Here is a 26,890-nt window from a genome sequence, read left to right as displayed (position 1 = left end):
TAGAAGTGTTTCATAAAATTGTTTGATGAAATGGTTTCATAAGTATTTTTATAGAGTGATTGAAAAGGCTTTTTTATTTGTTTATCTATTTGTTAACTGGAAAGAAAAATAAAAGAATAATATGCAATATGTGGTTGCTACATTCATTCAGGCTTAAAAAAACGACAATATTGTAAGTAATCCAAAGTAATCAGATTACGTTACTCACTTGAAGTAATGTAACTGATTACGTTACAAATTACATTTTGAGTGATGTAATCAGTAATCTGTAAGGGATTACATTTTAAAAGTAACCTTCCCAACACTGGCCGTGAGAAGATCAATCATGCCACCACCAAAGGATGCAGAGATCGAGCAGGTTGCAAAGGTTTGGCTTTGGAATGCACGGGACCGTTCAGGTGGACGGAAGCATCGTCTCATGCAGTCTCTTCAAAAAAATAGTTAATTTATGATCTATGCTATATTAATGCATAAACAATATTCATTTTTGATATTATGATTAACTATATCTGTTCTATTTATGTAAAGTACATCTATTTTCTCCTTCATTATTATTGCTGTGAGATAAAAACCTTAATGCAAAAACTAATGTTATATTCAATTAGAATTTTTTTTTACTGGTTTGATTGGGATGACATTTTGGTTCCAAGTCTACAAGCAAGAGGAATAAAATTAATAATAGAGATCAGGGGTGGGTTTCCTGAAAGCTTCGTTACGCTAAGAACTTCGTTAACTCGTACTTAAGATTGATCGTTAATTAAAGAGTGTTTCCCAAACCCGTGCGTAACTAAAGTACTACGTAAACTCGCTCGCAGATTAACGAGTGCCCTCACCCAGTCGATATTCTTAAGAGCTTCTTTAGGGGATCTCTACTTGCAGTTCAGCACCTTAAACACCAGGGACCGCCAATTTTGAGGGAGAAAAATGATAATTTCCCTGGTTGAAGCAATTATATTATGTTACTATTAATTATAATCAATTATATTATATATATAATTATTATTATATTATATTATATTATTTCCCGTGTTTGCGGGTGCTCCGGTTTCCTCCCACAGTCCAAAGTTCAGGCTAATTGGATGTCGGATAAAAATTGCCCCTTAGGTGTGAGTGTGTGAGTGGATGTGCCTGTGTGTCTGTCTGTCCTGCGATGGATTGGCGGCCTGTCCAGGGTGTATACTGCCTTCCCCCCGATGCCGGCTGGTATAGACTCCAGCCACCCCCCCGTGACCCTTAACGGATAAAGCGGTTGACGATGAGTGAGTAAGTGAGTGAATGAGTTATATTATATCATATATTATATTATATATTATATTATATTATATTATATTATATATTATATTATATTATATTATATCATATATTATATTTTATATTATATTATATTATATATTATATTATATTATATTATATTATATCATATATTATATTTTATATTATATTATATTATATTATATTATAATGCCAACTTTCTCTGTGTAGTCTAACTGGGCATACTGGAATTGACCAATCAAACCCATAAATTATTAAAAATCCAGATTCCTGCAGAGGATGCTCACGGTCTAAGCAAAGCTGCAAAGTCACCAAGTCCGTGGATTCTGTAATCAGGCTGTTATGTGGCATACACACACTTATATACACTTCCCACCAGCCCGGGAATTACAGCACAATACAATATATTTCCATGCTATTGGGAAAATTCCTGGTACTGTAGGTCCGGTGCAGGGGACGCCTGCAGTGTCTTTACTCACACCTACACGTATTGTAAAGGGTATCAGTGAATGTGCAGGTAATATTTAATATTATTCTTTATTTAGGTGCTTCTAACCAGTGATGTCAGTAACGCGTTACTTAAACTGACCCTTTTTTTCAGTAACGAGTAATCTAACGCGTTACTATTTCCAATCCAGTAATCAGATTAAAGTTACTTATTTAAGTCACTGTGCGTTACTCTCTCTCTCTCTCCACCTCACACTCACACACACACACACACCGCTCCCTTACCCATTCCCCCTCCGCTCTTCCCCAATCACACGCGTCTCGCTTTCTCCCCTGTCTCTCTCTCTCGCGCTCGGCGTGTCTTTAGTTTCCGCCCGTTTTCGTTTTCCGCCAGTTCTCGGCGCCCTATCTCTTTATTAAAGCGTTTTTTTTGCGGCCGAGTCCCAATTCACTGGCCAGGGCAGCGGTCTGCCACAAATTTGATTGGCAGAGGAGAGCATTTAAAGATTTTACACCACACGTGATTGGAAGTTCACTGCGCGTATACCGTAAAGACAAGAAAAGTTCCGGTGCTTTAAATGAACACTGTCAGAATTAAATCCTTCTCAGTATAGGTCTGCATTTACTTTACATACATAAAGTACATAAGTGCCACACTTCTTTTACAATGCAAACTTGAATTACTGGGAATTTCTAATAAAGAGAACAGCTCAGTCATAGAGCAGCTATTAAACAGTCTCTGAAGCCCCCTAGTGGCCAAATTAGGTAGCGCAACTAGAGCACGCACGTGACGTGTATTTCACGAGGACAAAGAAACTTTAACTCGAAATATTCTCACATAACATCGAGGCAGATAGTGCTAAAACACTGATAACATGTAACTTAGGGACACTGATAACATGTAGGGATTATACTCTACACCTTAAGACATGTTAGGAAATGTAGGCTACACAATACATCCAGACAATATCCTGACTAGCTCAGCATATATACGGATAAAGAAGTAAACAGAAACGGAGATACATGCAAAAAAACACAACAGCATGACTTACGTTTCATCATTGACTGTGAGAAATGTACTATGAATACTTGAAGAACTAAGATTAAGATGGATGAGGGTCAGCTTCTAACTTTAACTCTGAGCCTACTAAATGTGGTCAGCTCTGTTTCTGGAACAGGTAAGTGAATCAGGCACAATTAAGATTTACCGGAGCTAGAACGTCACAATAAGAGTCCCGTCCTTTTATACACAGTGTATTTTATATAGTGTTACAGATAAGAAGAGAAAAGAAGAAGCAGCTTTTTGTTTTTATGCTGCAAAGAAATGAAACAGTTTACCAGTTGAGATCAGGCAAGCAGCATCAGTAAACAGTTTCAAAAAGCGTCTGAAGACATTTTTTAATAAACTTTGTTTTAATATTTTGTGTTTGTATTATTATACATCGATATATGTAGTGATCTATATTTTTGTTACTTTTTATTTTAATAGATTTATTTTAATATCATAGTCACATAGTTTACTGTGTTTTTTCCTTTTTTCCTTATTACCTCTCTGTATGTACAGAAAATTGAGCTGAATTTTAATGTATGAAAAGTGCTTTAAAAATACAGTTTTTATTATTTTATTATTACTATTATTATTATTATTTTTTTTAAAGGAACGAAAATCTCCGTGCAGGAGCGCGCGCTCTTCTGGGAGGCTACCACGGGAAAATCTAAACACTATATTATGTACAGTAGCTGTAACATTACAGCATTAATAATCAGCAGGTTAGAAATGTAGATAACTGATGGTGATATATAACAGCTCATGAGTGCTTGTTTCCCTCTGCACTAGAGTTGCACGGTGTACCGAAGGTTCGATTCTTTTTCGATACTATGTCATCACAAACGATTCGGTTCTTTAGCGTTCGATGCTTTCGATACTGTATATAGCCCAGTCACTAGCTTCAAATGAGTCAAATTAGTAGGCACGATTTGATTCAGTTCATAAGAAAACTGATTCACACCGCAGCAGTCGGTGTGGCAGGATTCAGATAAACTTAGTGTTCTGAACAAATGATTCATTTGACTCGGTTGAGAGCGACACACGCACGCGCAAGCCAGCAGAGCAGCAGCAAGTGTAGAATGGCGACGGCTAAAATAACAGATGTCTCTCATTCGCAACTTGGACAAAACGGGCGCGAGGAGTGAAGTGTGGGCAAATTTTGCTTACATCGCTGATGAAGAAGGGAATCCGACCAACACCACAAACCCAGTTTGTAAACGGTGTTATAAGTCTATCCAATGCAGAGGAGTAGAGCTTAGATTCTCTGCCTGAACCCGAACTGACCCGAGGCACGTTCGGGCCGAGATTTCCCACCACATTCCTCGGGCCGGGTCGGGTTCGGGCTCCAGAAAATAGTCTTAGATGTAGGCATCTGTTTTTTATTTATATTTTTATTTTTAAATAAAATAACGAAAACTGAAAGTGAAACTAAACTACTTTAATTATAAGCGCTGTTTTCACTCCCGCAGTTGTACAGCGGGGGGTGTTGTGCCGATTCTGTCCGCGAAGCGGGAGTCGGATTCAGTAGCGAATTCGGCACAAGCGCGGTGGCACCTTGCGGTCCGCGGTGTTAGTTGTAAGCGCTCGCGCTAGCCGCAAAATACGACAGAAAACACTGAGAGCTGCAGACTTATGTGTGGGACTAGAATATGAGCACGAGGAGATAAAAGAGAACCTTTACCTGTGAGTAGCTCACACCAGAACACGCAAATCTCTCTCTCTCACTCTCGCTGTGTCTCTCTCTCTGTGTCTCTCTCTGTCTCTCTCTCTCGCACGTGAACGCCTCCGCGTTTGACCTGCAGCACTGTGTTTAGCTGTTCTTAAAAATCATTTTAATTAAATAATAGTTCTATGCTTCTATGTTACTGTATTATTTAACATAATTCTGATCATATTTCGCTCATTCAAACAGCCCGAAAACAGCCAGGATGTTCACGTTTTCGCGTTTCCATCGCAAATCTGTGGTCAGGCACGTAGCCTGCTTGATCGTTACACTGAACATGGGCTTATTAAAAATGGTAAACGGTTGATTAATAAAACGGAGCAGTGAGTGTTAAAATGAACATAACATTGTAATGTTCTTCTGTCTCTTTATTTTCCTTATTCAGAACTTAACTTCTGCCCGCCCGTCAGGTTCACATAGTCAGGCTACCATTACCTCTGGTTTTGGTAGATAAGTGTTTAGATAATTATGTTATAGTTAAGGTTATAATAACGAAACTTGTTTTTTGTTCAAATTTTTCATTTTAGAATAAAAACGTTTGCACCGATTGTTCAGTGTTCAATCCAGTTCAGTCAAAAATAAACATTTTATGTTCAGATATTTTTATTGTTTTTTTTTTCTTCCAAGTATCGTTTTGGTATCGAGAATTGTGATACTACAGTTGGTATCGAAGTCAAAATTTTGGTATCGTGACAACCCTACTCTGCACCGCTCCTAAACTACAGCTTAAGCAGTAAGAAATAAATATACCTAAAATACTAAGAATATCTCCTCTCCTAATATTTGAACTTTAATCTCGAAGCGAACTGTTTTTATTTTTTAAGAGTGGCTCTAAAACGCTGTGGCACATGCGCAGATGTACTTAAACATTCCGATTGGGGATGTAATCGAGTACAGGTGTTTACAAGGCTGTCATTCTTCTTTGTATCGAATTTTTAAAAAGATTATCCACCTCGTTCGATCGAAAATTGTATTCGGAATGGCCTCAATCGGACCACTCTATTCCGATTGAGGTGTTTACATGGACGTACTCTATTCCGATTGTGCCAGTAATTCGATTGCTAACGGATTGTTAGGCTGCATGTATCGTTCTCTGTTTGGTTTGTTTTGTTAGTTTATCAGGTTTTGTTTAATGCAGTTCTGATGATAGTAAGAATATTGTGAGAATAAAGGTTTTATTGTAACGGCTGATCTGTTTTCAGGTGTCGGTGTCGGCAGTGTTCAGCTGTGTGTGAATGAAGAAGAGTAAATGATGGATCTTCAGAACTCCAGCAGTGGAGGAGGACCTCCTGTCCTAAAGTGAGTAATTTAAGTGATGGGTTTAATATGTAAAGTAGTTTTGTATTGTAATGGTTTCAGCTGTAATCCTGGACCTGTGATCTACATATTTTACAGTTTTAAAATATTGAGAACAGAGTCAGAACCCTGTACTTTATTTAAACAAAGAGAAACGCTTAACAAACCAGCCAGTTATTCTTATAGTAGAATGTGTTTCTAATCTGTATTTAAAGTACATATATGCCTTTAATATCTAATAGTTAATATTAATAATATGTTTCCTTCTGGCACAGTAACAGTAATAGGTGGTTGCTGTAGTGATATTATACTGTTGCTGGGTGGTTAAAAAAATATGGTCCATATATTTTAACATAAATGTGACGATTTGCTCAAAATCTGGATCGGATTAGTCTGTAGTGAAAGTGAACTCTGAACCAGATCCATTGTGAGGATCCGTCTCGGATTTTACCACACGCTGTCTGAGTTTACATTAGCATTAGAAAAGAGGAAATCCTGATGTGCTGCATTTATATAGATCAGATGGAAGTGATTGGGTTTGATATTAAAGCTGCCCCCAGTGGAGTGTCTATGAAGAGTGATTGGTCCATGGTTCATCCTCCATTCTTCAGCAGTGGAGGAGGAAGCTCTGGGTCTCGGTACATCACTGCACTAAACTACTGTTCTGTTCTGAGAGTGAAGCTCTTCAGTTCCTGATCTTTATTAAAGATGTGCTGTGTGTTGGAGTTTCACTGTGTAAATGCTGGAGTTTCACTGTGTTTAATGTTAACAGAACTGAAACCCAGAGAGGAGCTTCTCCAGAACCCAGCTGTGTTTCTATGAAGAGTGACGCGTCCATCAGGATTCCTCCTGATCTCAGCAGTGAAGATATGACCTCTGACCCACAGTGAGTGAAACATCACTTACATCATTTACTGATTTTTACTATAATTTACCTTTTTAAAGCATAACACACACACACACACACACACACACACACACAGGAGGTCAGTGTGAGATTATCTGTATGTAATGATCAGTGTAAACAGCTGGGTGTGATGGGAGGCGGGGTTTAGAACAATGAGAGTAAATTACAGTATCAGTTACAGGTTGGAGAATTACAAATATATCTATATCTAGGGGTGTACGATACTGATAAAAACAACATCTCAATAACTTTCATATTTTTTTCAGAAAAGTATTATATTGTAATAAACTGCACTTAACAATTTATTTAATATTTAATTCCTTGACACAAACAAAAGCATTAAATTAATCAGTTTCATTAAATTTAAATTAATTTAACAGTGCACGTGTGTGTAAACCATGTGACCTACCAGATATTTTAGAGTAAATAAATGCATCAGTGTGAAATTTGCTAAACAAAGTTATATTTATATTAGTGATATCAAATTAAAATGAATTGTATTAATTGCAACAATGATCTGTGATTCAATGTGTATTTGTTTATTTATTTATTTTTAGTGGTGGTTATTCCCTTGGGAAGGGGACAACAATTGTTGTGTCTGGCAGACTAGATCTAGACTAGGAGCTAATGTCAGTATAATTTAGAATATTTTAATGTGCTTTAATGGATGAAATAAGAGTATATAATTCAGATTTTACCTTCAACAACCTGGAAAGAAGAAACCTGCCATCAGCTGAGTGTGTGTGTGTGTGTGTAAGAGAGAGAGCATGACAGAGAGAAAGATTTCAGCACAATGACGGTGTGTCAACAGTTTGGAGGAAAATAAAGCGTGAATTAAAGTGATTGGCTCGCCCGACAGCACAAGTAACCACGAGCGCACTCACGAGACAAACATGTACCAACGTGACGGACTTATTACCTGCCAGTGTGAGCTCAGAGTTAGCCTATGCTAGCTAGCTCACTGCATGACCATCCTCAATGCACACGTGCAGCAATCTATCCTAAAACATGACCTAGTGAACATGTGGAATAAAGGCGTTTTGATTGTTGTTTTTCCCCAGTAATTAGCATACTCGAAAATGTCAGCTCACACATCATCAACACAGTAATTAAGATATTATCATAGACAATATGTATCACACACCCCTAATCTATATATAGAGACAGTAGCGGGTAGGGCTGTGACGATAATTTTATTACCGCAATACCGCGGTTATGGGACGTCACCGCGGTGATGAGCTCATTACCGTCATTACCGCATTTTTTTATGGCTGTCAAATCTGATTGACTGTGTTTTGAGCGGTAGTAAAATGCTCCATATAAGCACAACTGTGGTGAATTCAGTATTAATATGTCAAGTGTAAGTCCTACACTATAGGGCTGTGCAATATATCAAATATATTTTGATCGCGATAGATATTGGTGTCAAACGATCTCAAAATTCATAATATCGAATATAAAATTTTTTGTCATTTATCTGTGCTGCCGCTGCACTGGCGCGGCAGCGAATGGGTTAAGCAAAACGCGGTGCGTGGTACTCATTGAGGTCAGAACAGCTCTGGAGTCTCCTGCTCACTTCGTCTCCATTGAGGCTGCTGAAGAGAGTGAAGATTAGAAGCACTAATATTGGCTCGGAAATGGAAGCTACAGGGCAGGCTCAGTAAGTTGAGAAAAAAGGAAGAAAAAGACTCAGAACAGAAGAGAATCATCTGCAAGATTTGCCGGAAAGTGGTGTCTGCACCTCTCGCCAACACATCAAACTAATTCACCCACCTCAAGGTAAACCATAGAGCCATGTAAGGTGTTCCGTGGTCACATTTTGAGAAAGTAAAAAATATTAATTCATTGTCTGGCTGCTGGCTGTTCTGCGTGAGCACCGCGGAGAACGCGCGGCATTGCGCCTCAGTCTTGGTAAAAATAGTAAGGTTGGTTGAAGTGTAGTTCAAACAGCAAAGCAATGATATAAAACTATAACCACCATCTTTACTGAAATGTTGTTATCTGACCAAGTCTCTTGTCTCTTTCACAGCACGCGGAACTGAGTTCAGAACCGCTACAAATATAACCATATAAAACTCAGTTCAGATAAATAAACTTCAGATGAGTAAGGACACGTAAAGTGAAACAAAAATTGTCAAACATAAAGGACAGGTTTCTATTATTTTAAAATGGAACTAATGTCTTTTTTTGGTCGGTTGTCTCTTGCGAGCCGATTTCTTAACGTCACGACATTTTAATCAACATATTATATGACGCGGGTCCCGTCAGGATATCTTGCGGCACAGACAGAACTGAATTGTTATTGGCGGGAACAGGAGTTTAATCAATCCAGAGGATGTGGGAGCACATTAATAAATAGTTAAGAAAATTGTAATAATCACGCAGTGATTCTCATGCACGCAACAAAAAAACCCTAAGCACAAAAAAGGAGCGGAGAATGGACCGACACGCGCACACACACACCGATTTTTTTTTTGTAATGTGGTAAGAAACGTGACCGCACTATTCAGCGCGGTTTTAATAAATATTTTTTTTAATTTTAAGCACTAAATGTAATTTATTAAATTTATTTAGGACCGCGGGGCAGGTGCGGCAAAACTGTGTATGTGGCGGGCTGATGCGGGATTAAAAGAAGGATTTTTTTTGCGGAACGGTAACGGGACAAAAAAGAAATGATGTCTGAATTAATTTCCTCCAATCGAATATAATTTAACATGGTTTAAGAATATAAAATAATTTATAAACAAACGAAATATTTAATATTGAGCTAATAGCCCAAGTGCAAAAATACAAAATCTGTAATACTCTGCACTGCACAATTCAAACGAAATAGCCGTAACGCAGCTGCGCTCCTGCCCTGCGATGCAGCCGAAGCCTGGTGTGAGGCAGCAGAAATTCTGGGGTGAAAACTACATAACTACACAACATAAGTGTGGTGGAAAATAATGACAGGAAGAAAGAAATTTTCAGAGTCTCTGAGTCTTGATCAGAATGAGTAACAAGATTTATTGAGAAGACACACGTATGAATACAGAGTGATCTCCTGCCTTGCAAGAGTGCCACGCTCTCTTTATACCCCACCCTTACTATCTTGCTTCCCAATTATGGGCACAGTGCCACCATTGTGACACGTCAACTTCTTCTGACAGATGGTATGACATAATCCCTTAGTGGGCATATCAGGCTGGTTCTCAAAACACTGCAAGCAGAAAGGAAGATGACCCTGGCGCCAGAATTTGTAGACAGAACAGCTGTGACGTGCATTCCTTAACATACACACACACACATAGACACATACTGCTCTCCCAAGATAGAAAAACTCCCACTCAGCATCTCAGATATGCTCACTGTTCAGTTTACTGAGAACACATTATCATCGCATGGAACAAAAAGTAATATCATTAATAGTCGTCATTGTTTATGAATTATCACACGTCATTGATTATGAATCATTTCAATAAACACCTTCCATCACATAAGGAGACATAATGCACTCCAAATATTCAGGAGGGAAGTGAAATAAATGATACTGTACAGATATAATCTGTATCTAGTAGATATTTAATGAGAAATAAGAAGAGTGTGAATAAAAAAAAAACAGACGCCTATCACAGACTTCTTGAGCCTTGAGCCCGAACGGCCCGAGGAAAGGGGTGAGAAATATATTTTTTTCGGTGCCGGGGGTCAGTGGAAAATTTTGCTGTGGATTAATTCGTCTTTTTTTTTTAAACGAATATTAGAATATTCGCTACCAATTACTGCCGAATATCCTGAGCTCAAAACCGCTATTCGGGCCAGCCCTAAAATACATCTATGGATGGAGAAGGGGGAGGCGGACAAGCTCCTCCTTCAAAAAGTCTGCTCGGAAAAAGACAGGTTAGCTGTACAATGACGAATTATACAGGCAGCATATGTTCACTTGTTATGCTGTATTTATGGTTTATGTAGAGGTTGTATGTAGGCTGTATGGTTTGAAGAATAAAGATTTGTTACCAATAAATTTGTGTTTTTTTTGTTTTTTTTGGGGGGGGGGGTGGTTTGGGGTCTCGCGGTTAACCGCAATATCGCGGTGATGCGTTAGTTTTTTACCGCGGTTATAAAAAATCAATACCGCCCCAGCCCTAGTAGCGGGATATGTTAGTATTGTTACTCTGACCTGGTGCTGGTGGAAAACTCCTGAACGGGGCGGGGTTGTGACGTGTTGGGTAATGTTAAAAGGCATGTTGGGATAATTAGTTAATCAACTTATTGTATGATAAATTAACATGACGTTGATCATTTAATAAATGCTAATGAATTAAAAATATTATTGATGGTAAACTAAAGCTTATATAAGCTCTGGAACGTTTCTCCTAACTTTACAAAAAATATTCTCCACTCAAAGCTTTATGACACAGAGCACATTAGTGCCATCTGGTGGCGAAACCACCAGTGCTATGTGTCTGGTAAAAAAATAAAGATTTTGTTTGTTTCATATCCCTAAAAACAGTTTTCCAACATATTAAAAACATGACGTTTATTTCTTCTTTAATAGCAGGAAATAAAACTTCATCGATCTTTTGTTGTGCATGTATTTAACATCTCAGTTGCTGGGGTGAGTACATACATCCAGGATTGGGCAGAATGTGTTCTAGTACAATACATAGAACAGTAATGTATTCAGAACGAATTAGAATACACCTTAGAACATATTTTGATAATTCATGCTGGAAAACCTTTTAGGTGTTTCCTGTCTAATTAAATGTATGTTGTTGCTGATTGACACTGTTTCTAATTTAATTATATGTGATTATTCTTAATTGTAGAACAAATTAAGCATTGACTCAGTGGGTCAAAGCAACCGTTTTTTACCTGTGCCTTAAAACTGTAGATAAAGAGTGACATAATTGCAAAAATCTTTATTTGCCTTTATAAATCTTTATTATTAGAAAGTTAAGAAACCCTTTAGAAAAGTGTTGGTTTTAATGCAGGTTTTATTTTACTTTAATCTGATTTTCTGATATGCTTTATTTTATTAATAATAACATATTTAGTTGAAACAAAAGCTTTTTAGATCAGAACATTTATTCATGTGGATTACAGTGTGGATTTTCTTGTTATCCACAGTAAGAAGAAAATAAAGAGTTACAGGAAAAAACTGGACCACATATTCAAGGTTAGTCCTAAACCATATATTTGATGGGGTTCTCTCTGATTTCTTTTACATTTCAGTTTAATTTCACTTTAAAATTTTGTTACTAATCATAATTTATTCACCTTCAGTTTATGGAGCATTATAACCGTTATATTATAATGTTATAGGAGATTTTCGGTGTAAAATTGACTCTTTGTGCAGTAAAACATGATATAAATACGGTGGCCGAGAAAGCCCAGCGCAGTGCAAATTGAAAAGCGCTGCAAAAGCACAAAACACATCCATCAAAATTACAACACAGGCGCAGCAAATAGAAAAACGCGCTGCAAAAAGAAAAACGCGCTGCAAATAGAAAAACGCGCTGCAAATAGAACCACAACACAACGGAAGTGAGTCACAACACAACGGAATTTTCCTGGGGGACCTTAAAAGATGCTGTACCAGCTGTATACAAAGGACAATAAGTGGCAAACAAGCTTCTGAAAAGTAAGTTATGTTTATTACCTGTGATTACCACGGTTGTGTGCATATTATTAAAAGTTCTGCTTCACAAAACGCCTTGTTTGCCACTTATTGTCCTTTGTACACATAGTGAAGTCCGAGACGTTACTGAAGACGCAGCTTAGCTGGTACAGTATCTTTTAAGGTCCCCCGGGAAAATTCTGTTGTGTTGTGACTCACTTCCGTTGTGTTGTGGTTCTATTTGCAGCGCGTTTTTCTATTTGCAGCGCGTTTTTCTAGTTGCAGCGCGTTTTTCTATTTGCTGCGCCTGTGTTGTAATTTTGATGGATGTGTTTTGTGCTTTTGCAGCGCTTTTCAATTTGCACTGCATTGGGCTTTCTCGGCCACCGTATATAAAGGAAGAAAAGCACACCTCCAATCTCCTACAGCTTTCTGAGATACAGTAATTTTATGCTTTTTGCCCCACACTCTTTACAAAGCCCGCTTTGGGGCATATTTTGCCTCTGCAGATAAATCGCTTACTACACCGTTATTCAGCTCAAAGTAGCTTTGCTACAATCCGGAAGCCCTGACATTTAAAACGAGGCATTAATGAGGCACTTTTTAAGTGCACAAGAACCTTATTAAAAACAAATGTTTACATCCCATGCTGCTAGCTTTTAGCTCTGGGCACCACCATCACGGTACTGATAATGACAGACACAGTCGGCACCCAGTGCATAGGGAAGGTGTGCTATTCAACAAAGGTAAATACTCATTTTTATCATATTTTACTACACCCAAAGTCAATTTTACACTGCAGTTCTAATTTAATGCTGATGCTATATAATGCTACTCAGTAACATGATGTTTAAATCCTTTTACAGACCAAAGCATCCATTACTCCTTTTGTCCTCAGATCAGTGTCATCATCTCTCTCTCTGTACTGTAACAGCTTTACTGATTCTCTGATGTTTGTTCTTAATCAGGAGCTGCAGGAGAAGTTTATCTCTCTAGTTAAGAACGAGCTGAACACATTCAAGAAGCTCCTAAATCCAGATTACCCAGCATGCTCTGAGGGAGAGGCGGAGGATGATCAGAAAGAGGGGGTGCTGAAGGTCACACTGCACATCCTGAGGAGCATGAATGAGACAGACCTCGCCAACACACTAGAGAGCAGTAAGAGTTCTGGGTCATGAGAATGGGGAACAACTAGTGCTAATTTATTTCCTCAGAGGAGTTCTGATTTTCAAATTAGAATAATAAGCAATAGTTAACTGGATTTTGTAATTATAAGATATTGTGTCACAGCATCAAATGTATCCTTAAACCTAACAATTATCTACTGTATCAAAGTCGTTCTACACAGGGGTCTTTCATGAAGATCACAGCTAATTACATTTTCCTTATTCTCTTCCTCTGTAATCAGAATTGGCCCCAGCATGCCAACGAAAGCTCAAATCCAACCTAAGAGATAAATATCAGATACATAATGAAGGAATATCGGGACATGTAAAGTCAGCACTTCTGAATGAGATCTACACAGAGCTCTACATCACAGAGGGAGGTGGAGGAGATGTCAATCAGGAACATGAGGTAAAACAGATTGAAGCTGCATCCAGGAAAAGGAAAACAGAGGAAAGACCAATCAAATGTAATGACATCTTTAAACCATTACCAGGACAGAAACGACCCATCAGAACTGTACTGACTAAAGGAGTTGCTGGAATTGGAAAAACAGTCTCTGTGCAGAAGTTCATTCTGGACTGGGCTGAAGGAAAAGTAAATCAGGACGTCCTCTTCATTTTCCCTCTTCCTTTTAGAGAGCTGAATCTGATGAAGGAGAAGAAGCTCAGTCTGGTGAAACTTCTTCAGAGATTTTTCCCAGAAACACAAGATTTAAAACTAAGACATTATAAGAGCTACAAGATCATGTTCATTTTTGATGGTCTGGATGAGTGTCGACTTCCTCTGAATTTCCAGAACAATGAGAACTTGGTGAATATAGAAGAGCAAACCTCAGTGGATGTTCTGCTGACGAACCTCATCAAGGGGAATCTGCTTCCCTCTGCTCTCCTCTGGATCACCTCTCGACCAGCAGCGGTCAGTCAGATCCCTACTGAGTGTTTTGATCAGGTAACAGAAGTGCGGGGTTTCAGTGACCCTCAGAAACAGGAGTACTTCAGTAAGAGGATCAGTGATAAGGACCTGGCCAACAAAGTCTTCACACACATCAGGTCTTCAAGAAGCCTCTACATCATGTGCCACATACCGGTCTTCTGCTGGATTACAGCCACTGTTCTAGAGAGAATGCTGAGTGAAGCTGAGAGTGGAGAAATTCCCAAAACCCTGACGCAGATGTTCACACACTTCCTGATCTTTCAGATCAAACACAAGAGCCAGAAGTACAGTGGGAATAGTGACATTGATCCTCAGCAGACTAGAACAAGTATCCTGGCTCTGGGGAAACTGGCGTTCCAGCAGCTGGAGAAAGGAAACCTGATCTTCTATGAGGAAGATCTAAGTGAGAGTGGCATTGATATTAGAGAAGTGTCTGTGTACTCAGGAGTGTGTACCCAGATCTTCAGGGAGGAACATGAGCTGCACCTGGGGAAGGTCTTCAGCTTTGTACATCTGAGTGTTCAGGAGTTTCTTGCTGCTTTATATGCATTTCTCTGCTTTATTGACAGAATCATTCTGAATCAGCAAACCACTAAAAACCAAAACACTAAACTATCTGAACTCTTCAGTGAGTCAACAATGAATGACTTCCTCAGTAGTGCCATAGACAGAGCCTTACAGAGTGAGAGTGGACACCTGGACCTGTTCCTTCGTTTCCTCCTGGGTCTCTCACTGAAGTCTAATCAGAATCTGTTACAAGTCATACTGACACAGACAGAGAGGATCTCTGACAGCAATGAGGAAATCGTCAAATACATCAAGAAGAAGATTGAGAAGAACTCATCTCCAGAAAAATCCATCAATCTGTTCCACTGTCTGAATGAACTGAATGATCATTCTCTGGTGCAGGAAGTGCAGAAATACCTGAGGAGAGGTGGTGAGCGTCGTCTTCAACAGGCCAGGCTCTCTCCTGCTCAGTGGTCAGCTCTGGTGTTTGTGTTGGTGAACTCAGAAGAAGAGCTGGATGAGTTTAACCTTAGTAAATATGATCCATCAGAGGAGTGTCTTCTGAGGCTGCTGCCAGTAGTTAAAATATCCAGAAGAGCTGTGTGAGTATTTTTATTCAGGCCTTCACACCGTTTTTAATCAACTGCTGATGTGTAGAACCAGTTTCCATTCAATCACTGGTGGATTTACATTATTCACATAGTCACACATAGGCATGCATTATCCTTTGTGTGTAATAATAATTAAACCATCATTTTAATGTAGACAGTACATGAAGTTTCTGTCTTAGACTGATTATATACAGTCTTAAGAAAAAGGTTTTGGGCAAGTTATATGTTATATGTTTTTGTTAAAATAAATGCACATCTCTTGACAATTTCATATAGAACATAAATTTTAAGTGTCTGTATTTACTTCTAACATATATATGTGGGAGAAGGTGTAATGTTTTCCAGAGTTCAACTTGGAAAATAGAATAAATTCACATACTCCAAAAAGACTTGCTCATTCTGTGTTTTGTTAAACATTTTCTTAGTCTATTTAACAAATTGTAATCTGTCCCAGAGCTTTTGGTGAACTGCATGCCCATGCTAATCACAAGTAAAGTGGAGATTTCTGCATGTTAACTATTTCAGTGTAAAGAAACACTGAAATAAAGATAGACAATACATTTCAAAGTTTAATTCTGTTTTCTATTCTTTGCCAATCCATGCAATTATTCGTCTTTGGGTTTATTGTAAAATCATTTGTTTATTCTTAAATTTTCAGACTAGCTTCATGTAGTCTTGGAGTAAAGACGTGTGAAAATCTGGAATCAGTTTTAAACCTGGAAAACTCCCCCCTGAAAGAGCTGGACCTCAGTAACAATGACCTGCAGGATTCAGGAGTGGAGCTGCTCTCTGCTGGACTGAAGAGTTCACACTGTAAACTTCAGATTCTCAGGTCAGTGTTTCAGGTTATCACAGACCAAAATAATAAACAAGACAACAAATAAAAACGCAATTATTTAAAGAAACTAAATTACACAGAGGGATGTGCAAGGTTAGTCTAAAAAGGATGTTCTTTCCAGGTTGGCAAAGGAGAGGAGCCCTAAACATCTCTCCCTGCTCAGACTTTTCCATGCCCTTTAATTTGTCATGGTACTGCATCTACAGACTAAATACAAAAAAGAGTAATTGTAGTCTTTTATGCTCATTTCCTTTTTTCCTTTTAACTTTTATGTTTGTATATATGTATGTATGTATATATGTGTGCATGTATGATAGGAAATGTAAAATGCACCACATAAATGTTGTTACATGCAGAAAAAAATGAATAAAAGAAAGGAGCTAGGTCCAGCATTCTCTGTGGTAAAGCACAGCACACACTCTGGTTTTTGTATGCTCTCAGCATAGCTATACATGTAAACGGGCTGTGCATATAGTGTAAGGAGCTCTTAAAGGGACAGTGTACATATTACTGATTACTGGCAGTTACATATTTCCACCAGGCCATTTAAATCTTAATAAGGTCTTTTCCCTATTGTAAGCGTGCAATAACAAACATTTCCTGAGTTCAATCCAATCCACCGTGCATTCTTTATTCCAGCGCCCCACGTTAGCTTTATCTCCCCTCAAACATACAAGTATATAATAGTATTTTAAATGACACCATTAATAATTGCGTTTTACATTTCTTACATTCATTCTTTTATTTACATTTAAATATCCACTATAAAAACTTGTCTTAGAAAAAATAAATGTATTTGCAGTCAATCACAAATATTGTCATGATTAATCTGATTATATTTCTTAAACAATTTACACCACTAGAAAAAAATATTAAATGTGACTTGTAAAAAACAGCATATTACATTTAGAAAATCACTAAAAATGTATTATTTAAACATTGAAGTCATTGTAAAATAATTTGTGCTTGTGTTTATTCTTACATTTTCAGATTAGCTTTGTGTAATATAGGAGTAAAGACGTGCGAAAATCTGGAATCAGTTTTAAACCTGGAAAACTCCTCCCTGAAAGAGCTGGACCTCAGTAACAATGACCTGCAGGATTCAGGAGTGGAGCTGCTCTCTGCTGGACTGAGTTCACAATGTAAACTGCAGATTCTCAGGTTAGTGTTTCTGTAATTTTTCATTTGAAATCATTAACATACGCTGTCGGAATCAGTAACGCGTTACTATTTTTTAACCCAAGTTTTATTTCGGCACCAAGTTTGACCCCAACTTCTGCTGTAATCTGCCCCGCCTCCACCCAACATGCAGATTTCTTTTCTGGTTAAACGACTGAAGCGCTTTAATGCGGTGTCCAGCTGTAACAATCCGGTTCAAACTTCCAGCTCAGACATGGATAGAGAGCTTTGTTGCTCTCTCTCCATCTCTCTGTTTGTTTTTGTCTCTCCGTTTGTTTCAACGTTGCAAATTCAAAAGAGAAAAAAATATATAGCTAATATTTTAAATATACTTGGTTACTTTATTTCAGTCTGGATTTTGCCAGTCTTTGCTTTTATTTTTGTGTTTTTGTGATTTTTTTTTTTATTTGTGGATTTTTTTGCATTTTTCTGTTAAAGAATTTTGCTTCAGGAATCTCTCCTTTGCTTCTGCTTTAGTTTTTTTGCGGACAGCTGCCAGTGCACAGCAGCAGCAGCAGATACTTATACAATTAAATTTCATACAAAAGTTCTGTTCAATGTTATATTATGATATATTATTCTGTTTCACTCCATTAAAAAGCTCACATTAGCGTGATGTGCTAAATATTCATGCATAAAGTAAGTAACTAGCTAACTCACTAGCTCAAAGACTAGGTAACTCACTAGCTCACTGAGTAGGTAACTCACTAATTCACTGATTAGGTAATTAGCTAACTTACTAGCTCTCTGGCTAGGTAACTCACTAGCTCACTGAGTGGGTAACTAGCTAACTCACTATCTCTCTGGCTAGGTAACTCACTAGCTCACTGGCTAGGTAACTCACTAGTTCACTGAATAGGTAACTATCTAATTCACTGATTAGGTAATTAGCTAACTCACTCTCTGGCTAGGTAACTCACTAGCTCACTGGCTAGGTAACTCACTAGTTCACTGAATAGGTAACTATCTAATTCACTAGCTCACTGACTAGGTAACTATCATACTTTATGCATGAATATTTAGCACATCTCGCTAATGTGAGCTTTTTAATGGAGTGAAACAGAGAATAATATAACATAATATAACATTGAACAGAACGTTTGTATCAAATTTAATTGTTAAAGTATCTGCTGCTGCTGCTGTGCACTGGAAGCTGTTCGCCTTTCCGTGTTTGGAAGGACGCTTGAAACTGGTGGGGTCAGTCTCAGACGAGGGTTCAGGGAACCCGTCAGTTCAGAACCAGCTGACCAATGGAGATTCAAGGGGAACGCCTTCTTCTTAGCCCCGCCCAACCGTGAAAAGTGTGCCAAAACTCAGAAGAAAAAACTAAAGCAGAAGCAAAGAAGAGATTCCAGAAGCAAAATTCTTTAACAGAAAACTGCAAAAAATCCACAAAAAAAAAAACACAAAAATAAAAGCAAAGACTGGCAAAATCCAAACTGAAATAATTTTCAAATAACTGTATGTCACAAAGGGGGTGACCCAGTCAGGGTGACGAGGAAAGCGGACACAAGTGCAGGTAGGGTGAGAAATGAATAATTTAATAAATAAATATAAATAAACCAGGAAACGAGAAACAAGTAAACACTTAAAACAGGGAGATATATACAACGATCAAGGGAGTGAACTAAATAAATTAAACTAGATAAACAAATAACCAAAAACCAAAACAAACGAGAGAAACCAGAGAACATAAACTAAACCAACAAGAGATAATAAATAGCAAAATAAACTGGGAGTAAATAAACAAAGAAACAAACGAGGGACTGAATAAATACAATACTAAACAAGGCAGGGAAAAACTAAACTAGACAAGAATAAATAAACTAAGCAGGGAACTAAAGGGAACAAGAAACAAGAAGATGTAAACAAGGAACTAGGTCTAAGGCTGAAATCACAAAGAGACACGGAGAGACAAACAACAGGGGTTAGTGCAAAGACCGACGGAGGACAAGGTGGCAGAGGAGGGCTATAGTAACATAAAACACACTAGAATTGGAAACACCTGGGGAAGGGGCGGAGCTACAAATGAGAAACACATGGTGGAAATCTACTGACAGGAGACACAGAGAGGCACAGGTCACGTGGGGAAGACACACAGAGACATGAGACAGGGCTAAGACGTGACAGAAGCCTCCCCCTAAACGCGCAGCTCCCGAGGCGCGTAAAAACGAACCCCGGGGGCTGGCGGCAGGGAGAGGCCGGGGAAAACAGGAGTCAAGACCGGGGACTGAAACGGAGACAGGACAGAGGACAGAGACTGGATGGGAGACCGGACCGGGCTTGGAAACTGAACAGGAGACAGAGACTGAACAGGAGACGGAGACTGAAACTGGACATTAGACAAGGACGCAGACTGGAAAGGGCTTGGAAACAGAACAGGGGACGGAGGCTGGACAGGGAACTGGACTGTGGACGGAGACTGGACAGGAGATGGAGACAGAACGGGAGACTGGACGGGGAACTGGACAGGAGGACATTAACAGGACATTAACAGGGACAGAAACTAACACTGTAACTGGGACGGGAACAGAGACAGAGACAGACATGGGTACAGGGACATAGACAGAGACAGGGACCAAAACGGGGAGAGACACAGGGACCAGAAACACGGGTGGGTGCCCAGGACTGGCAAAAGTCTGGGGAAAAGACTGAGGCAAAGTCTGAGGAGCCAGCCTGGGCACAGTTCTGGGGACAAAATCTGGGGGCCTCGGTGCCTGCCTGGGTAAATGGGCCCTGGGGCCAAACAAAGTTCTGGGAGCAGGAACCGGTGGGGTGGCGACTCGGGCAGCGGGAGCTGGTGCTGGCAGCGCGGCGACTAGGGCAGCGGGAGCTGGTGCTGGCGGCGCGGCGACTCGGGCAGCGGGAGCTGGCGCGGAGGCTTGAACAGCTGGAGCAGACACGGAGGCTTGAACAGCTGGAGCAGACATGGAGGCTTGAACAGCTGGAGCAGACACGGAGGCTTGAACAGCTGGAGCAGACACGGAGGCTTGAACAGCTGGAGCAGACACAGAGGCTTGAACAGCTTCAGCAGACACGGAGGCTTGAGCAGCTTCTGCAGACACGGAGGCTTGAACAGCTTCTGCAGACACGGAGGCTGGAGCAGCTTCTGCAGACACGAAGGCTGGAGCAGCTTCTGCAGACACGGAGGCTTGTGCAGCTTCTGCAGACACGGCAGGAGTCCGGGGGCGTGGCTCAGCAGCTGAGAGGTTTTCGGAGCTGGGCGCGTAGAGATCCAGCGCTGCTGCTGTGAGGCCTGAAGCCGCGGGTGAAACAAAAACCCGGACTGGATCTGCAGCCTCGCCGGTTAAGTCCATAGCAAGCAGCGCGGGGCCGCCGGTAGAGACCAGCGCGGGAAAAGTCTCTAAAATAGTCCCGCAGCACGGCTGGGTTGCCGCGGAGATAGTCCCAGAGAGCGGCTGGATCGCAGCGGCGGAATCCAGCTCTGCAGCCGCCATGAAAGCCAGCTCCTCAGCCTGAGGTGCTGGCGCTGCAGCTGTGGGGCTTAAGAGTGCGGTTGCTGCAAAATCCCGGACTGGATTTGTAATCCTGGAGAGCGGCTCAAGCACCGCAGCACTCCCGGAGCGTGGCGTCTCAGCTGCGGGCTTCACGGAGTGCGCCGTCTCGGCCGCGAGAGTCACGGGGTGCGGCTTTGCAGCCGCGAGAGTCACAGAGCGCGGTATCTCGGCCGCGGGCTTCCCGGAGTGCGGTGTCTCGGCCGCGGGCTTCCCGGAGCGCGGCGTCCCAGCCGCGGGCTTCCCGGAGCGCGGCGGCTTGGCCGCGAGAGTCACGGAGCGCGGCGGGTAGAGCACCGCCCCTGGAGGGAACGGTAATGGAGCACGGGCCGGTGCGGGGTAGAGCTCCTCCTCTTCTTCGGAGCTGCTGGGAGCGCACCCGAGAAAGTCCCATGGGTCGCGCTTGACCCACCTCTGGTCCTCGTAAGCTCCGCGTAGTCCAGGGTGAGGACCGAGGCCCACCGCGCCAACCCGTATCGCCCCCCCAAGAAAATCCTCCCCGAAAATGGGGTCTTTTTCCGGCTGGCGGGACCCCTTAGAACGCTTACCCCGAGGCCTGCGGCGTCCATGAGGCCTCGAGGTTTCCTGCGCCGGGATCCCGCCTGGAGTACGGCGAATCGCCATCCTGGTGCCAGTCCAGGCAGAACCTGCTGTGTCCATGTTGAAGGTCGGTCTTTCTGTCACAAAGGGGGTGACCCAGTCAGGGTGACGAGGAAAGCGGACACAAGTGCAGGTAGGGTGAGAAATGAATAATTTAATAAATAAATATAAATAAACCAGGAAACGAGAAACAAGTAAACACTTAAACATAAAACAGGGAGATATATACAATGATCAAGGGAGTGAACTAAATAAATTAAACTAGATAAACAAATAACCAAAAACCAAAACAAACGAGAGAAACCAGAGAACATAAACTAAACCAACAAGAGATAATAAATAGCAAAATAAACTGGGAGTAAATAAACAAAGAAACAAACGAGGGACTGAATAAATACAATACTAAACAAGGCAGGGAAAAACTAAACTAGACAAGAATAAATAAACTAAGCAGGGAACTAAAGGGAACAAGAAACAAGAAGATGTAAACAAGGAACTAGGGCTAGGGCTAAGGCTGAAATCACAAAGAGACACGGAGAGACAAACAACAGGGGTTAGTGCAAAGACTGACGGAGGACAAGGTGGCAGAGGAGGGCTATTTATAGTAACATAAAACACACTAGAATTGGAAACACCTGGGGAAGGGGCGGAGCTACAAATGAGAAACACATGGTGGAAATCTACTGACAGGAGACAGAGAGGCACAGGTCACGTGGGGAAGACACACATGAGACATGAGACAGGGCTAAGACGTGACACTGTAAAGGATAATAAAGTAACCAAGTATATTTAAACATATATATTTGCTATATATTTTTCTCTTTTGAATTTGTAACATACAATTTTTTATTTTGATTCCTAACATTTTTTTTTTACCCGCCACCACCCCATTAAGACTTTATTCGTATTAATACAAACCTCGTAGGGAGGACATAACGATGTGTGTATATATAAAAATTAAACCAAATAGAAAACAATATATAGGAGAAGAGAAGATAGAGAGAGAAAAAAAACACGAAAGAAGAAATTGGGCCCTTGAAAAAAAGTTATTATAATATATATAAAATATATAAAAATTATTATAGTATGGCTTCCTATATTTTTCCATTTATCCATCCCTAACATACTAACACACAGAATAACAAAAAAAAATAAGTAAATAAAAATAGCTAAATGTCTTAAATGTTAAATGTGTTATGTGACTGTGTGCATGTGTGTGTGTGTGTGTGTAGGAACATTCATGTATTGGTGATATATGGATGATGTGTTTATAGATATATAATGGATGTGTGTAGGTTATCTGTTAAAGACTGATGGAGTCACTGATGTAGGAGGTTGTTTAATGCTGACCAGGTTTTTATGTGTTCATGAGTTCTGTTTTTGAGAGATGCAGATATTTTTTCCATTTCTATGTGTTCTGTGAGTGAGTTTTCCCATTGACTGATGGTGATTTTTTTCATTGATTTCCAGTTTGTGAGAATTGTTTTTTTGCTGATGGTTAGCACCACCAAAAGTGCTCTACTTTCCTCCTGGTTTAGGTTTGTGGTTCATGTGTCACCAAGCAGGCAGAGTGATGGGGATGGAGAGATTGGCTGTTAAAATAGTGGAGTTAGCCGAGTTATAACAAGCGGCCAGAAGTGTTTGATTGGTGGGCAGTCCCATAGAGCATGTATGTAATTGTCTGGAGTGTTTAGTGAGCAGTGTATGCAGATTTCTGAATCTACTAGTCCCATTTTATGTAACTTTTGCTTAGTGTAGTGTACCCTGTGAATTACTTTATATTGTATAAGGTGAAGGTTAGTATTGTTAGTCATGGTGAATGTGTTTTCCATAATGTTTCTCCAGAAATCAGCATTAGGGGTAATTAAGATATCTTCTTTCCAATTTTTATTGGGATAGTGACTGTTTGGTCTAATTTGAATTTATATATTTTTGATAGAATTTTGTCTGAAAAAGAGATATTAAGGAATTCTGAAATTGGTGGGCTAAGTTCTAGTATTGCATAATCTTTGATTTTTGAGTTTAACATAGATCCAAGTTGGAGATATTCCAAAAACTGGTTTCTCTCAATGCTATATTTCTGGGTTAGATGTGAGAAAGTAGCCGAGTTATTGTTGTGTAGAACGTAGTGTAAATGTGTAATACCTTTTTCTCTCCATTTTTGTAGTTTTGAGTTTTTTTTGAGTAAATAGTGGGTCTAATGTTTGTGTTCTTGTGAATTTTCCAACAAGCTCTCAGAGTCGATATCATTGGGTTTTTAAAACAAGGGTGGGGATTGATTGTTGTGCTAATAAATGGTAAGTCTGAGATTTGTATTTCATTAATTGATGTTTGTTCTACTTCTCTCCATATTTCATCAGTTTCATTTGGTTTTATCCATTTAATAATGTACTTTTATTGGTTTGCAGAGAGGTATTGTGGAAATTTGAAGCTTCTAGGCCCTGAGTTTGTTGTTTTTGTAATGTGGTTAATTTGATTCTGGGTGGTTTATTTTTCCAGTAGAATTAAGAGATGATTGCGTCTAAGGTTTTAAACCAGGTAGGTGGAGTTTGGATGGGAATCCTTGAGAAGAGGTAGTTTAATTTAGGTAATATTGTCATTTTGATTGTGGATATTGGTAGGATAGTGGTAGGTTCATCCAGCGTTGGATATCATTGTTGATGCTTGTGAGTAGTGGTCTAAAAATAAGTGTGTGCAGCTCAGACAGCTGGGTGGAAACTTTAATGCCCAGGTATGTGATGTGTTCAGTGCACATAGGGATAGGGAGTGATTGAACTGCTGTGTCTGATAAGTTCATGTTAAATGGTAGAACGGTGGATTTAGACCAGTTAATGGAATAATCTGAGATTTTAGAGAATGTTTTAATTATTTGTGTAGTCTGAGGAATTGAGGAGAGTGGGTTTTGTAGAAATAGAAGAATATCATCTGCATAAAGGCTGGTTTTGTGTTCGGTAGTGTAGGTATGGATACCTTTGATATTTGGGCATTGTCGTATAGCTGCTGCTAATGGTTCTATGAAAATAGAGAACAGCAGAGGAGAGAGTGGGCATCCTTGCCTAGTTCCTCTGTGCAGTGTGACATTCTGTGATATTAGTCCGTTAGTATTGACTGTGGCTTTGGGTGAAGTGTAGAGAGTTTTAATCCATTCTATAAATGATTCTCCAAAACCTAGTTAATGTATTGTAGTGAAAAGGAATTTCCAATTAACCTTATCGAAAGCCTTCTCTGCATCTAAAGTGACTATTGCAGTTTTTGACTTATGGACTGTTGTGTGATGTATCAGATTGAGTAGTCTGCGGATGTTGGTAACTGACTGTCTGCCTTTGATGAAGCCGGTCTGATCAGGATGTATGAGGGATGGGATAACCGTTTCCAGTCTGGTAGCTAATGTCTTACTTATTAGGTTTGTGTCTGTGTTAATTAGTGACAGTGGACGGTAGCTGGATGGTAAGGTAGGATCTTTGTAGGTTTAAGATGGAGTGATATTGTAGCTGTATTCATTTCTGTTGGTAGTCTCTTATTGTGTTTAATTTCTGCTATTACTCTACTGAACATTGGGCCAAATATTGACCAGAAGTGCTTGTAGAATTCTGCGGGAAAGCCATCTGGTCCTGGTGCTTTGTTATTAGGCATCTTACGGAGGGCTTTATGGAGTTCTTCTGATGTTATTGGCTTTTCTAATATGCTTTTTTGTTCTTCAGTTAGTTTGGGTAGGTGTATATTATTGAGGAAAGTGTGAATATCTATTGGGTCTGGATCGTGTTCTGGTGACTATAGATTTTTATAGAATTTCCCAAATACTTGATTAATTTCATTTCATGTTTGGCTGATTAGTCCGGTCTCATCTTTGATTGATGGGATTGTTGTTTTTTTTTTTTTGTTATGTTTTACTTGGTAAGCTAAGAATTTACCAGATTTGTTATTGTGATTAAATTGTTTATATCGTAGTTATTGTGTTAAAATTTGAGTCCTCTTGTTTATAAGTTCATTATACTGTGATTTACATTCTTTTAACTCTTTTTTAAATTTTATCTGATGGGTTTTTATCATTTCATTTGACAATTCCCTGATGTTGTATATTAGACTCATTTTCTGTATCTTTCTTCTTCTTACAGGAAGAGTAAGAGATGATTTTGCCTCTTAGTACTGCTTTCCCAGTTTCCCATAGTATTATTGGTGTGGTTTCTGGAGAATCATTTATTTCTAGGAAAGATGCCCACTCTTTTTTGATGTAGCTGTCAAATTCTGGGTCTGTAAGTAACGAGGTATTTAGTCGCCAGCAGAAAGTTTTATGTAGTGGATTTACTTTACATATAAGTGAAACTGGAGCATGGTCACTGATTATTATAGGGTGATATTTTATTTCTGATATATTAGCTATAATAGAATTACTGGTTAAAAAATAATCAACGCGAGAACATGAGTGGTAGGCTGGAGAATAGAAAGAAAACTCTTTAGTGTTTGGGTTTTTGAGGCGCCAACCATCCCTGAGCCCAAAGTCTGTCATGTATTGTTTAATGATATCTGTTGAATGCCAGTAACGTGTATTGTGTGCCATAGTTAAACTGTCTATACATGGGTCAGTGATTGAATTAAAGTCACCTCCATTTATAATTGTGGAATCTGATATATTGTTTATATGGTTGAAAAACCCATGAAAGAAGGATGGGTTCTAAATGTTGGGGCCATACAAACTTGCTATTGTTAAGGGTGTGTTGCTGATGTTGATGTTAATTATGATGTATTTACCTGTGTCTGATATAGTGGTGTTATGTGTGAAGGGGATTTTTTTTGGTGAATTGTGGTGATCTGAGCTTATGATGATTTGTTTCTGATAGATGTGTTTCTTGTAGTAAACAAATGTCTGCCTTTAGTGAAGTGAGATGGTTTAGTACCTTGGCTTGCTTAATCTGTGTCCCAATACTACCAGTGTTCTAGGTTATAAATTTAAGTGAAGACATGTTGTGATGTACGGATTAATAATGTTTATCAGTGATATGATATGAGTGTGCAGATGTTTGAGGATATTTTCTGTTGTGTGTGGGATGGAGTGTAAACAAAAATGCATTTTTCGGATCTGGGATATATAGTAGTAATAAAATAGAGGTTGATGCAAAGAGATAGTACAGAAAGGAGTGATTAAATGCAAACAAAGTAGAAGAGACATAACATAAGATAAAAAGTGTTGGATTTGGTGTGACATACGTGTTATGACATTGAGACGTTGCATGCATTGAGTTATTGCTAAGTG

The 26,890-nt window shown here is 39.5% G+C and overlaps 2 protein-coding genes across 8 annotated transcripts in view; one reads left to right on the top strand and one right to left on the bottom strand.

Annotated features, from left to right (window-relative positions):
* The window catches only part of LOC111190863 (zinc finger protein ZFP2-like), a 671,215-nt gene that overhangs the window by 224,195 nt on the left and 420,130 nt on the right, over positions 1-26,890 (bottom strand). The gene's annotated exons all lie outside the window — the stretch shown is intronic.
* LOC111197417 (NACHT, LRR and PYD domains-containing protein 12-like) overlaps positions 1-26,890 on the top strand; it is a 396,972-nt gene that overhangs the window by 360,521 nt on the left and 9,561 nt on the right. For 6 of the 7 annotated variants that reach the window (XM_049476975.1, XM_049476972.1, XM_049476977.1 and 3 more), the window contains 2 exons: positions 16,166-16,339; positions 17,336-17,506. In XM_049476975.1, coding sequence (XP_049332932.1) covers positions 16,166-16,339; positions 17,336-17,506 — 345 coding nt within the window. Of the gene's footprint in view, positions 1-6,344; positions 6,425-6,558; positions 6,673-11,799; positions 11,849-13,257; positions 13,448-13,697; positions 15,499-16,165; positions 16,340-17,335; positions 17,507-26,890 lie in introns of those variants that run through there. The other variant, XM_049476982.1, reaches the window with a different exon arrangement.

Source organism: Astyanax mexicanus, chromosome 4, assembly GCF_023375975.1.
Source record: "Astyanax mexicanus isolate ESR-SI-001 chromosome 4, AstMex3_surface, whole genome shotgun sequence".
In the NCBI taxonomy this organism is placed as follows: domain Eukaryota; kingdom Metazoa; phylum Chordata; class Actinopteri; order Characiformes; family Acestrorhamphidae; genus Astyanax; species Astyanax mexicanus.
Note: the sequence above shows the minus strand (reverse complement) of the source record. Positions and strands in the feature narration are given on the sequence as shown.